The 14,888-nt window shown below is 45.8% G+C and overlaps 1 protein-coding gene across 4 annotated transcripts; it reads right to left on the minus strand.

The window, feature by feature from the left end:
• Positions 1-176: 176 nt before the first annotated feature.
• On the minus strand, positions 177-12,277 carry JOSD1 (Josephin domain containing 1). 4 transcript variants are annotated; one of them, XM_011354397.2, is made up of 5 exons: positions 12,158-12,277; positions 10,950-11,779; positions 3,201-3,329; positions 2,871-3,065; positions 177-2,240 (listed from the first exon to the last, which is right to left on the minus strand). In XM_011354397.2, exons 2-5 carry the CDS (start codon positions 11,132-11,134, stop codon positions 2,141-2,143), a joined length of 609 nt encoding a protein of 202 aa, XP_011352699.1. In that variant the 5' UTR covers positions 11,135-11,779; positions 12,158-12,277; the 3' UTR covers positions 177-2,140. The 4 variants fall into 4 exon arrangements, with proteins under 4 accessions (XP_011352699.1, XP_011352700.1, XP_011352698.1 ...); XM_011354398.2 differs by having other exon boundaries at positions 12,085-12,197; XM_011354396.2 differs by having other exon boundaries at positions 12,055-12,194.
• Between the last annotated feature and the right edge of the window lie 2,611 nt (positions 12,278-14,888).

Below are 14,888 nucleotides of genomic sequence, written 5' to 3' on the forward strand. Positions count from 1 at the left end.
TGTGATACACACCTTGAAATTATAGACCATTTTAGAAGGAAAGACACGTGCTGCCCCAAAGTACGACATATCTCTAAAAGATGATTTGTGACGGTAGTGAATTCCTTCAAAGGCAGCGTCACACTAAAGTTTATTTCCCCCCTCCTTTACATAATTACAGAATTCAGGCAGACAGATTCATGTACAGAGTTCTCCATTTTTAATATTTGGTTAAACAAAATACATCTTTTGTAAACAAACCCAGCACAAGGCCAACAAAAAGAGGGGAAAATAAAAGCAAGAAAAACAAGCCTAGGGTTGCCCCTTACTGGGCATCAGGGCCAGGCCTGCCCTTTTCCTTAAAGGAAATGGGCTTTTTGCCCTTGGGCATCAGCGTGGGTCCCTGTTCCTAAGCACCAGAATTGGATATGAACAGAGAAACCAGCCCTGAAATGTTTAAGCATCTTTGCATATCCCATTGGCTCACGGACTCCAACTGCATGGAGACCCCATTGAAGTGCCATTTGCACAAGCCCAAGCAGATTGGCGGAGAGGAGTTTCTTCCTCTTCCCAGGAAATGGCTTACTATCACTGACAGTGCCAATGGATCCAAGGTCCTGCTTGTGACAATCAGCAAGGCTGGCTGTAACTTCTGGCTGGTGGTGGTTGGAATGTCATTGTGCAGGGGTAAAGAGCTCCCTGTGGTGCCAAGCAGGTCTGGTGTAGAAAATGGTGCAGAAGAGACTGCAGCCAGTTGCTGAGACAGTGTAATGCAGTAGCCGCTTGGTGGCTTGTTACTCAGCATAAAAAAAACGGCCTTGTTGGATTGAAGATACATGTGCAGAAAAAGTGCTGGTGTAAACATGCACTCCAGTCACAGTGGGGAGGAGAAAGCCTCAGCTTCATCCGGTAAGCTTGCTCAGGTTTGACATGCAAGCCCCAGGCTGGCTTTGCTGCTGGAGAAAAGTCTGGCCAGTGGGGCAGCTCTCAGACCTGCCAAGACCACCGATCTGTAAGGGCGAGACAGGCCGTCCCTGCCTGCCCACCTGCCTTGAGGCACCACAACCACTGGTGGCACAGAGTGTGGTATGATACTTTCCCTCCTCGCTTCCAAAGTTGCAAGAGAATAGTGGCCTACAGAGCTTGGGGTGGGTCAATTCTCGGTTTGGAAGGAAAACTACAGAAAGATGACAAACCCAGGTCCTATTACAATGCACATAACCACTCAACCTGAGGGCCCTGCTTCTTGTCACTAGAGTGACTCTGAGCCTATAATATCTACTGATTCCAGCTGTTCTTAATCTGAGAAGCTTATCTTCACAATACTTTCTTCACCCAACTGTCTTAAACTCATGAAACTTGATGTTGAACGCAGACTGACTTTTTCCAGATTTTGCCAGAGTGAGTCAACTGGGAAAACTGTCCTTTTGCTTATCTTGTGCTCCAGAGTCTCTTAAATCAATGCAATGAAGTGACAGGGACAATGCTGGAGTGAGGCAGACAGGTCACTCATACCTGCCCCAGCCTGGCTTTGGCCATGTCCTCTTAGGTATCCACCTCACCCAGTCATGCTAGAATGCTGTAGGATTCAACCACCCGGTGTGGAATATTAGAGAACTTTTCATTATAAAACTCCAAAGATGGCCATAAACCACCCTTAGAAACGGGGTGAGGCGGGGGCATCAAGGGTTGGAGCTGTAGTGCTGCTGGGGTTGGAGGTGGTTTCCTGAGAGGCCCTTTTGCTCTGGGTCTTTCAAGTCAGTCACACTTTGCATGTAGTGTGCCTTCAGACTCACTAGTGGCCAGGAGAGGGAAAGTGGAGGCAGCACCTCCGGTTGAGTCAGCAGCAGTAAACTCCAGCAGAGCCTCTGTCAAGTCCTCACAGGAAAAGGGAAAATAAGCTAGGACCCACCTTCTTTTCTCCTCGTAACTAAAAGGTCTCCCATCGCCTGCCCTGATCACAGCTCTCACCTTCCCTTCCTAGGAACGAGTAGCGCTGGTTCGTTCTTTTAGCAGCCCACACGTTTGGCCTGTTGCACTGTCAAATCTGAAAAACCCGATGAGATGTTTGGGGAAGTGGCAAGGACAGACCCACTGCATAGGCCACAGCACATCACAGAGGATTTAGGGGACTGAGGTGAGGGAAGCTTGGGTAGAACTGTTACACATCGGCCCTCCAACTCTGATGGGCCTCCACCTCTTCTGGTACCACCAGCAGGAGTTCACAGTTCTTTCCTCGCAAATGATGTTTTAGAAATTTCCTGTGGGAAAAAACAGCAGATGAAAGAGAAAGTGAAATGCTGGTAAAACTGCAAATTCCGGTTCACCAGAAACCTCATTATTTATTCCCTTGGCAGTCCTCAAAACATTCCAGAGTGATCTGTTCCACTTGTGGATACCCCTCATCCTGTCCAGTTAGATTTCCAATCTGAATTTTTGCTCCTCATACATTTATCATTGCCAACAGTAGCTAGTTCTGTAACGAACAGAGTCAGCCCAAAGTACTCTAAAGTAAAGGACTTCTAATTGTTAAAAAGAAAAAAGTTTTTTCTTTGATCCCAGGGAAATTTAACCCTCTGTGGCCTGAATGTTTGTCTTCCTTTCTCTGAACTGGCAGCCATACTGTCACGGTAAGTGTGGAGAACATTACAATGCCAGTCTCACCAGACAGAAGGCCAGCATCCCAGGTGCTGGAACTCCTCTACCAAAGGGACTAAACCTCACGGGCCATCAAAGCTTCAGGTCTTTCAAGACTGAGACCCTATGATTCTAAGTAAGGCAGGTGGAGGATCCAACTACAACCAAAGCTAGGAATTTCATTTCCTTTGTCAAATAACCAAAAATAAAGCTCAACTTCCCCGACATAGCAGTACATTAGCCACCACAGGTACCTGAGCTCGCTCTCGCCTCCAATCCACTCGGGCATCTTCAGTTTGGAGTCAAGGTTGTAGTAGGTACCGCCCACCTCTCGAACGCAGATCCAGTGCTGCCTCTTGAGAGGCAACTTCAGTGGCCCCCAGCACAGGCTGGAGGGTAGATTCATGATGAAGCCCATGACATTAGTGAGAGCAATGGCACTGACGTCCCTGCAGAAGAGAAACTGTCAGGCTGCGAGACGCCAGCTCCGCAAGGTTCCCTGGCTGTCCACACCACAGCTGGCCCCCCACATCCCCATTCAAGCCCTGACTGCTGGTTCTCATCAAGTCAAGCTTTCAGGTTACCTGCGCTTGTCCCACCAAACAGCTTCGTAGCCTTTGGTTTGAAGTGCTGCCATAATGACGTTCACATCATAGTTCCCATTTCCCAGCATGCTCTTCTTGTGGGGGGTCACCATGGTATTTGGAGATAACCTACAGATGTTAAAGGAGGAGGGCTGAGACTTGGCTGGTCTAACTCTCCTTGCCCTACGCTACCAGGGACAAAAGAGCACTTTAAACAACTGCCCCCAAAAGTTTGTTTCCCCCATTCCAGTAAACCGTAACCAGCTCTCACCAAAGTATTTTGCAGTCTGGGCTTTTACTGCCTTAGAGATTACCTTTATGCAAAACAGTAATTCAGTAGTGATGGGGCCTATTTGCCTACGATTTAGAAAGTGTGTCTACAGTGAAGACAGTGGACACAAAGAATGTTCCATGAGGGAGTCTCATTTATGAAATCCCCAGCCTATCCACTCCTGCAGTCTTTGTGCTTGATGATTTTTCTGCCCTGATACAAGCCTCTTTTTTAACAATGGGAAATAGTATTTGATATTTTCATTTGCATGAGTATTCAATACTTTAATTTTCATTTCAATTTATTGTTACTCTTGCTTTTTACGGTTTAAATGTTTTCTACTTAAGGCTTGCACACTTGGTAATCATTAACCATTTAATACTCAACGGCCTACAAGAGCCCAGGCAGGTGACATAAATATATGAATTGGGGCCAGATGTAAAGCCATAAAAAGTAGCAATGCCTGTATTAAACTGGAATGCCTGGCCCCCCTAAAGTATTCCAAATATATGTGTGTATAAAAACTTGGAAAAAAACCATTTTTTAAATATGAAAACACAAATAATCAATTGAAAAAAAAATTTTGTGCCAGACAGACAAAACTCAACGCGGTCTGCTTTGCCCACCCAGTTTAAAGCCACTGTTGCTCAGGCCTCTTTAGCCACTCCATCTCAAGTCACTGTCAGTCTGAAGGCATCTCCAATCCTATGATTTTGCTTTCAGAGGCAGGTGGAGGCTTATCAGGCCAGGACTTGAGGAAAAATGCCATCTCCAGAAGAAAACAGAGACTTTAGGTCAATTCTAAAAACTTAAGAAATCTTATCAAAAGTTTTTTAAAAAAAACTTCTCTACACACAGCCAACATACTGATAAGTTTTCAAACATAAAACCTACTCCTGCCATTGCTTAACTCTCTAATGGCTCCCAAAGCATTTAAATACAACCTACATTATTTCCTTTGGCCTGCAGGCCCTTGGGATCCTGCTGACCTCATTCCACCTCTTACCACACAGACCTCTGCTCCTTGCACACACAAAGCTCTTCCTCACTGAGGGTCTTTATACTCACCCACGGTGGCGGCTGTCTCAAATGCTCTTCCCCTGGATCGTCACTTGGCCAGCTCCTTATTATTTGGGTGTCAGGTATTATTGTCTTAGACGCCTTTTCTGACCACCCAATCTTAGCTCTCTCCTAGTCACTTGCCCTTACACCCACCGCTTTAGTTATAGCCCATGTCACTACTGGACATGTCTCCTCATTTGTCTGATTTCCACACAGAATGACAGCAGGGGCCTTCTTTATCCTGTTAATGCCACCTCACCAGGGCCAAAGACTGCCAGGCACCTGACAGGTGCTCAAGGAATGTTTGATGAAATGTTCCTGTTTGTTATCCTATCTCTTTTCCTGTAAATATTGATAGTGGAGCCATGAAATGAGAAGAGCTTATGTGTTCGTCTCCAGAGCTGGCAAAGAAGGGTGTCTGAAGACACTAAATTCCACTCTGCAACTTTGTTTTCTCTGTAACAATAACTACCATTTATTGAAAACTTCTGTGCCAAGCCCATGACCGATGCCTTCATATCTATCTCAGTTGATTCTCACAGTAAGCCCATGAAGCTATAAATTATTTCCATTTTATAGGTTTGAAAAACTGAAATTTGAATGACTTGCCTATGATCACTTACAAGTGACAGAACTAGGATTCAAACTTGGGTTTGTCTGCATTCAAAGTTGTGCCTGTCTTATGTCTAGGACCTATGATCAGAGTGGATGGTATTGGCCAGTTGATAAAAGGAAAGGCCAGCTGAGTCCCTGGGGTCTGGGCCTAAATTGTAGCTTAACAGTGCAAAGGCTCTCAGTGGGTTCTTGGGCACAGGGATTAAATATGAAAGCCTATGAAAGAGCGGCTCAAGATATATAACATTCCTTTCCCTTCGCTGTGTTTTCAATAGCTTCTCATTACTTTCAGTGAAGTCCCTAGCCGGCAGATGCATGAAAGCTCCAACAAAGAACCTGCTCAGTCTTCCACCTCTTTCACCAGCTAACCCGACCAGGCTCAGATGTTAGAGCCGCACTTTTCTGACTGTGTTCCCAGAAGATCACAGGAGACATTCAATACAACAGATCAATGAATCAAGAAAACAGGTTTCCTACAAGAATTCTCGGAACCCCTAATATGCTAATATTCACCTTGAGGAGATGGCGTATAGTATCATTCAGTCCCCAAACATATTTGACCACGCAGTTTTGGAGGTGCACTTTACAGGGCTAGTGTTCCAAGGGTCTCTTCTCCCATCCTACATCTTCTATCTCAGGTTCAAATGTTTTCCTGTCTACACTCACTCTCACCGCCCCCCCAACTAGAGGCCCATCACCTCACACCTGGACTTTTGAAACAGGTTCCTAAATTGATCTCCTTGCTTCCAAACTTCCTCCAAGTCACCTGTATGTTCCTGCCACATTCACCAAGGCATCATTCCACTCTTTTATGGAAGAACTGCCAAGGGAGCCAACTGCTTGGTAGGCCAGCTCCACCCTCCAAGCCCTACTAAGCCTGCCGTTTCCCCCTCATTGGGCTTAGTGCACTTCAGGCCACTGCGTGGCCTCTATTTTTTCATCTTACTTCTGTTCCAAGCCAAATCCTAAAGCTTCTTCAGGCTCAGCCTGGCATCCTACCTCCTCCATAGAATCTTTCCTGGCTCCCTTGTAGCAAGAAAGGAGGGAAACGGAGGACCACACATATCTAAGTTCACATCCAAGCAGCACTGATACTAATTGTGAGATTTAACCTCCACGTCCGTGAACTTTTCTGTAAAAATGGGAAGGACTGCTCTTACAGGACCATTGAAGAATTCGGTTGTTTTATACATGTCCGAACAGTAAATTCCTAAAGCCAAAGAAATGGCTCTTCTGCTCTGTATCCCTCACAACTAGGCACTGGCAACTGAGTAAACCACGTGCTGGCCAAAAGGATGAATGCAGGACATGCTGAGAATGGCTTCCATCTCATTCCTAGAGAGGTGGTCATTTAAATAAGTGGCGTCTGCCCAGTGTGCCTATGATACCAGCACTTGCTTCGATGTTAACAATAATTAAGTGCCCACTGTTAATTACTTTTATAAACTTTATCATTTAATCCTTCCACCAATCTTGAGAGATTAACTCCATAATGTAAATCAGGAAGCTGAGGTGTGACTAGGTCACTGTGACTTGCCCAGTCATACCTAGCTAGCAAGTGCAGAGCTAGGATTCAACCTCCCAGCTCTGAATAGACTAAGGCTACACTGAACAGTGTCCTGGATATTTTGACACACTGGTCCCAAACTGAATTCCATAGGATCCTGTTCTGTTCCAATGAATTGTTTTCTTGAGGCTCCTTGGCAAACTCCTGTTCTAGACTGTCTTAATGATTTCGCTAGAAATTCCAGACCATAAAACAAGGCAGGCTTCTCACTTTTGTCATCACGGCCAGAGGTTAGAGCCATGAGATTTGAAGTGATCTACACAGCAGTCCCCAACCTTTTTGGCACCAGGGACCAGTGCTCCTTTGAGAATCTAAAGCCTGATGATCTGAGGTGGAGCTGAGGCGGTGATGCCGGTGCTGAGGAGCAGGGGAAGGGGAGTTTGGACCCCTGATCTACAAGTGAGAAGATGGGCTCTAGTCCAGGTCTCACACCTCAGGTAAGTTCCAAGTCCTCTCTGGTGGTTACCACTGTGTCTAGCTATGGCAATGAGTTCACGTTTTAATAAAAAGATGGAGACATTCATCAAGATTCCTTCTGTAATTATTATTTTCCTTTTTATCTGGTCTGAAGAGATGTACTATTAGAAAACATAACTCAGAACTTCCTGATGTCTTTAAATTATTAAATATATAAAGCACGGATTATAGGGCCGGGCACACAGAAGTACTCTGTAGGTGTTGGCTATGATGACAACGATGATGTGTTTGCCTGACTTTTGGATGAGATAATTCAAATCTCCAAAGGTTACCACCCAACACCACCTTTTCTCAATTTAAAACACCATGCCTATAACCGTGGCTCCTTCCACTTGCTCAAGGACCTTTTAATAGGGAGGCAGGAGGACTTCCCCTCTATGGTAGAGAATGCTGGTTGTGCACCAATCTCTATAGTCTCTGTCCCAGCTTGCATTTGATTTTCCCCCTGGTACCAAGCTAGTTTCTATCTATTTAGATTTTAACAGGTATTTTATTTGGGAGGGGAACAAATACCTAGCTGCGAGGACAGTCGATCAATAAAAAGTAGAGATGAATCTAGTGAAAATGTTTGAGACCAAAAGATTTTCAAAACGACCTAGCAAAGCTACTACTTTATCATTTGACTCCTAGGTTCTTTCTTTTTCAAAGCATAGACACATATACGATAAAATGGGATCAAACATCACCATCTATATACATGCACACTGATGACACGAGCCTAGTTTCTGATCTTTTCTCTAATTTCACATCTTGAAAACTGATGCTTTTCAAACCTCCTTTTGCTATCACTGCAGATACTACCACTATCTCCTAATCCTGGACTGAGCCTGTCACACCTCTGACTCTTCTCTTCCCTAACCCCACGTTGCTGCCAAGTCATTAACTTAGTTCTTTCTAAGTTCGCATTCATTTCTATTCCAAATATGAGTCATCTCATGTCCACGACTGTATTGAAACTCCACCCTGTTTTTGTATTTCTCTTCTTTTATTTGGCTAAAATTCAACTGCTAGGATGAAATTCCTCTCAACAAATGGCATTAATAAAAAATTTTCTCTCATTTCTACCATTCATTAGCCACATCTTCAGCATAGAGCTTTGGGTCTGAGAATCTAAAATTAACTAGTTAAACCTACCAACATTACTGTTCTTTCTGTTAAGACCCAAACAGATCATCTTTTCCTTTTAAATTGCTCTAGATTTCATGGTTCTAACTTTAATCTACTCCCAAGTCCTGGTCAATGTATAGCTCTGAGATGTACTTCTCAGAGGGTGAGTCCTATTCAACTCGTTTTCTCTACAGTGCCTAGCAGTGCCTGGCACACTGCAGGCAGCCGGCAAATGTTTGTTTAAAAGATTCCATTTTTTCTCTCTCTCTCTCACCTCTTCTCCCCTTGCTTTTTTTCCTCTGCTCCCTTTTCATGCTTCTTTTGTTTCTATTTGTCCACAGAGAATCTTTCCATAAATACTATAAATATGTACATATATATACAGCATAGAATTCTGCCTCTGCAGTGGGGACACAGTATATTCTCCTGACATACTGGTTTGCTTTACTTTAAGGTGGATCTTTACATTGAGCTGCTCGGCAACTGGGGCGTGTAGCACACCTTCTAAAGTTTTAAAAGCCAGGAATAGTACTCTGGTTCCATATGAGTGTTTAGCAAATATTTAGCATTCTTTCATTCAGGAAAAACAGATGAAAGAGCCCTGCTATTATCCACGGCCAGCTTATAATCATAGTCCACATCTTCTTCGGACCCAGTCCCAACTTACTGGCAGGGTGAACGGGTACTGACGATGTAATGTTCTGACATGCCTTTCCAACACTCGAGAAGCAGCAGAGCAGTTGGGAGGGCAGTCCCTGGAGTCACAAAAACTGGGTCCAAATCCTGCCATCTATAACTCTGTGAACTCTCTCTGCCATGATTTCCTCATCTAGAAAAATGGGAAATAACAGAATCTACCTTCTAAGATCAGTGTGATGTCCTCATCTAGCAAAATGGGAAATAACAGAATCTACCTTTTAAGATCAGTGTGAGGAGTAAGTTAACACAAGGAAAGCACTCAGAACTGTACTTTGCACAGAGTGAGTGTTCATCTGTTAGCGATCGTCATTGTGTCAGGTCAGGGGCCAAATTTATAGACGTGAAAATCTTCTGAATGGACACACAGAATCTTGACTGTTGAAATTTACTAGTGAGTAAAACTGGGCAAATTACTTAAACTGAATCCTAGTTTCCTTGAATCACTATTGATAAGGCTGTTGCCAAGACTGTTACACATTCCCAGGTACCAGCCCATTTGAGCACTCCTTTCCTTCTTCCTTAGTCTTAGGTTAGGAAATAATTTGCGAATATCCAATTAGGAATTAGAAAAAGTATTAACGCCTGGCCAAAAGGAAACAATCTGATGGACTGGCCTTGTTTCTAATCTTTTCGGTTACATGACTTGGTGATCCGAGACACATTATTTCACCTACCAGGGCCCCATTTCCTCAAGAGAGTTAATTCTGGTTGCCAGATAATGGCCATGATGCAAATGCCACATCTGCCCTGCTAATGCATTACTATGGTTATTACTGGCAGTGGAAAATGATTATCCTCATTATAATTTTGTTGGTACACTGGGATTAACATTCTTTTAAGAGGGGGCTATGTTTCTTTCGGGGTAAGTGGTCCACACCTATGCTTCACAAATCATCCCAAATAAGTTGTTTCCAGCTGTAATTCAGGTACTTCTGGGGCCATAATTACATCTCTAAGTGAAAGGAGTCAGAAAAGAGTCTTCTGGAACCGCCAATATGCACAGCTTGAAAATTCTTGAGCTTTCTCTGCACTGAAAACTGAGCAAGCCTAACACTTTGGAGCTGGAGGAATGAGACAGGCTCACTGCCAGAGTTGCTATGGACAGCAGACAGGCTGCTGTTTCCATCCAGACACTGCAGAACTAATTCTCAAACCCTTTGATCAAATAATTTTAGAACATCAAAGCAGAGAGAAAAAAGCTGAACTTCTATCCACCTGTCTGGTAGCATTTGGCAAAGTGAGTAAGAAAGGGCACCTAGAATGAAATAGAAAAGGGAGGAGATCGAGTCAGCTTCACGATGTAGCTTTGCTACTTAGAGGCTATTTGGACAAATTACCTGAACTTTCTGCCTGTTTCTCTATCAGTAAAATAGAGAAGGAGAAACATCGTTGGGAGGGCTACACAAAACAGTGTATGAAAAGCACCTAGGCCAGCACATGGCCTCATAGAAAAGCTGAGCATTGTGTATTCACCTTTCTCATGGAACCCACAACATTCCACTTCTGATAACAGGTGACCGAGCGTGTACATATCCTGTCCCTTTCTAGACTGTAACCTCCTTGGGGGCAGGACGTCAGAAGCATTATAGCATAGTGGTCAACAGCACAGAAACAAACTTGAATTCAAGCTAGGCTCCATCTCGTTGCCTCAGGCAAATTACTTAACTTCTCTGAGCCCTGTCTTTATCCATGAAATGGAAATAACAACACATATTCCATGAGATTGTTGAGATGACACCACTGAGGCACTCAGCACAGTGCCTAGTCCACAGTAAGCGCTCAATAAATGGTAGTGATTATCCTTTCTATTACTCTGTCTCATAGCTGCTAACGGCACCTAGCTGATAATACTTGTTGGTTGTGAAAGTCTCTGTAGCTGAGACATCGCCCCGCCCACAGAAATTCAGATAGTAAAAAGTATCAAGATGCCAAGAAGCATCGAGTCCCCTACCTCTGAAAAATCTCTTGCAGCGTTTCCCGGGTGAAAGCGTTGCTGTCCTGGAAGACGTTATTGAGGGCATGCAGCGCGCAGAGCTCCCTGCGCTGTTTCTCATGGTAGATTTGTGGGGGTGCTGCCTGGGGCAGCTCCAATGATTCAGATTTGGCCTTGTCTCCTTTCCATGGCACGCAACTCATGTTTTTCGTTTTAGGTTCCAGAGAGGGCTAAAAACACCCCACCCTTCCCTCCTGAGGAAGAATGTAAGCTTCTCAGTCTTTCCAGGATTCCTGAGGTCCACCTTATTTTCTGGTGTCCATGATTTATGCTTTGTCACGGGGAGAAAAGGTTGGAATCAAGAGGAAAAACAATCTACCTCTTCTCTCTTCTCAATAGAAAAATAACTTTTGGATTAGTGTATTTCGCCACCACTTTCAAAGTACAGAATTTTTAAAAATCGTATAAAATCTAAGACCTTGTTCCCTTCTCCCACCCTCCCCTCCCACCCCCCCTCCAAAAAACCACGATTTTCTTGCTGTATTTTCCTCTCTGCAAAAGCCAACCAGGCCTCAACGCAGGAGGGCCAAACGGAATCTGTCACATCGCTCCTTTTCTTCCATTTCTTTAGAACCACAACGCCACTGATTCAGGAGACAAGGCCTAGGTGGCCTTGTTCGCAAAATTCGAGCAGCTAGCGAGGGCCGGCCAGCGTGAGATCGCGGGCCGTGCAGGGGCCTCGGGGGCGCCTTTCCATCCCCTTGGGTGCGGTAGGGCCCCGCAGGGCGCGGGTCGAGGCGGGCGCGGCTCCTTCGGAAAGCGCGGACTCTCACCTTTTCGCCGTGGCCCTGCGGGGGAGACAACCCCGGTCAGCTCCCGCGGTCAGACGGGCCGCCGCGAAGTACCCAGCTGGTCCGGGAAGTGGCGCGGCGGATCTGGCCCCAGGGCGAGGGAAAGTCCTTTGCTGGGACTTGTAGGCCTGCGAGGGGTGGGACCGGACAATTCGCCTCGCCCTCGGGGGCCCACCCGTCTCGCTACCGAAACCCCAAGCTCCCCGCCGGTCACGTGAATGCAAGCCGAGGCGCCCTCCCGTCGCTCCCCCAAATCCGGCCCCGACGCCTACTCGCGTCCGCGCCGCCGGTCGCCCCCTCACCGCCGCAGGCCGCCACCTGGAGCTGCTGGCCACCACCTGGGCCGCGCTCAGGCGAGCGGCAGAGCGCGCGCACCTGAGCCCGACGTCAGCGGCCCTCGCCGGGCGCGTGCTCCGGAAACGCCCTCCTGCGCCTTCCCGGATCCCGCCCCGCCGCGGCGTCATGTCTGACGTCAGCGTGACGTCAGAGGCTCCGGCTTTGGGGGCTGCAGCGGCTGTGCATCTGTTGGGCAGGTGCCGGCAACGTTGGACGACCTGATGGGTGCGACGACAGCGGCCCTCCCCATGCGGGGCTGCGGAGCCTGGCTGCGGCAGCGGGTTAGAGCTGGTGCCCGGTTCCTCGGCTCTGCTCCTCCCCGGGCTGCGCAGGGCGGGGCGGTGTGCGGAGTCCCGCCTCGACGCCCGCCGCTCCCATCACCGCCTCTCCCCCGGGCGTCGGCGCCGTTCCGGGGCGGCGACCCAGCCTGCGGCTGCACTTCGCAACTGTCCCCACCCCGTCCCTCTCTCTGGGCCGTTGTACTCCAGCAGAGTGCTTTCGCGAACCTGGAGCAGTTACTCCTGTGTTGACCGTTTTGTGTTTGTCTAGCGCGCCGTTCACCAGGTGATTTCAGGGCAGCTTATTGACAGGGTCGGGCGCAAGTTCTCTTGGTTAGTGGGCCCGACCGCGCTGCGGCTGAGAGTCATATTTCAAGTCGAGTGAAGAATCCGATTTCAGTTCCTCGGTCTTGTATTTCGATTTTACTACGCACTGTCCTCTCCGCCTCACGGTGGCTGCAACAGAGCTTTCCTCTCTGGGTTTCCTCGAGCGCATTGGGCGTGTCAGGAGGGTAAATTCAGTCCCTAGTGGACTTTCCCCCCTTTATCTACCCCTAGGGTGGAAGGCATCAACAAATATTCACTATCCACCTTAGCTGCCCTCGTTTTGAATTTTTGTTCAGAAAATTGGAAAACGATCACAATTAAGTCATTTCTTTAATTCTGCTTCATCAGGACTCAACATCATTACACTCAACACAGTTACCACTTAACACATGCTTGAGTGCCTAATATGTGGATCCTCTGCGCTGATCCAGACAACTTTGGAATTACCTTAAATTTTTATAATTCGTAAGCCAGCTGAGAGTTAGTTATATTTATGTAAGATGAAGTATTGAGACTTGTAAGCACTGTTCTAAGTGCTTTGCAAATATAAAATTTACTGCTAACTATCCTGTGATACAGGTACTTAATTTTTTTTTTTAGAGGAGAAAACAAACTAAGGTTGATTAATTTGCTCTAGGTCACGTAGCTAGTAAGTAGTGGACCTATGATTTGAACCCAGGCTCTAACCTGTCTTCAGAATGGATGTAAAGATGAGTAGGGAATCCCCACTCTAAAATATGATTTTAGATTTCTTTATTGAATTCAAGAAGCACCTACTTTGAGAATATTTATTATGGGCAATGCCCTATAAGGAGAAAGGCATGCTTTTTAGTCTCTCGTCAGGTGTCAGCACATTTTGAACTTTAATTCTTTCTGGGAGAGTCAGTTGGCAAAACACTAAATATCAATTATTCTAGAGTGCAATGCCTTGATATTTGGCTTTTCTGACAAAGATTTTAATATTTGTAACTATCTCACAAGTACATAGGATAGTGGCGAGCAATTGAGCCAGGAAAAAAGGAAAAAAACATTCGGATAACTTTTCAAGACCTTTGCAATTGGATGACTTCTTGTCTGGGGTTCCCAGCTTTGTACACATAAAACTTGATTGTGGTTGAAATCAGGAACAAGAGGAGGTTACTTCTTTCCTTTCAGGTAGATCCCTGAAACTGAAAGCCATTTTGAACCTTGCCTCTTGCTCACTAAATCTTGTGTTCCAAACCGTAAATATTGAGCATGTTACCTTCTCGAATGGCTGTTCTTTCTTGCTTGTTGCCTGGGACAAGTGGCCTAATCCCTAATTTCATCAAGCTTTTCAGACTTTTGAAACAAATTCAAGACACTAAAACTTGTGCTGATGGTGTTTTGGATTGGGGCTTTCCACAACTGATGACACTGAATGGTCCATAGGAAACTACCTTAACAGACCCTAGATCTCAGTTCCAGTTCACAATATGGTGAGGTTTGTTAAAGAACAACAACAACAAAAAATTAAACTGGGTAAATCTGAAGATCTAATTGATTTTATTAAACGATTCATGAATTAAGCAGCAGCAACCCATCTAGCCAATAGATGGGCGCTCCAAAGCGTTGTACAAAACCGAAGGTTTTTATAGGCAGGAGGAGGGTGGGCCAGCGGTAAAAGGTGGATTATTTCAGGCCAGGTCATCTTCCTTTAGAAGGCAAGAGGGTCTTTTCAGATTATCTCACAAGTGTTGATCAGGAAATTATAGACCAGTTTAAAATTCCACTGCTGGGAGAGAATGAAACTTGCAATTAGGCATTAAGACTTGGTGGGGCTTACCACAAGTGACTCCATTTTGAGTCTATTTAACAGATGCTTCTGGCTTCTATTTTGGCTGGTTGCTTCTTTTTGGTTCTGTAATTGCTCTCTCCGCAGAGGCAGTAAATGGAGACTTCTCCATAAGGTCAGCCTTCAATTAATTGCATCGCTCTGGCTGCTATAGTATTCCAGGCATCGATCTGCCTACTATTAATATTGCCTGGAGATTGCCAGCAAGTCAGACCTCTGTCTTCCAATGACTGCCCTGAGTCACTGAGTTGAGTAGAATGTGCCTGGTGCAGTTTACTATCACCGTGGGCAGTGGCCCGAGGCGCGAGACCTATCTGATGACACATTGGGCCTTGATCCTGTCTATCATCCC

Source organism: Pteropus vampyrus, unplaced genomic scaffold (assembly GCF_000151845.1).
Source record: "Pteropus vampyrus isolate Shadow unplaced genomic scaffold, Pvam_2.0 Scaffold16, whole genome shotgun sequence".
Taxonomy (NCBI): Eukaryota; Metazoa; Chordata; class Mammalia; order Chiroptera; family Pteropodidae; genus Pteropus; species Pteropus vampyrus.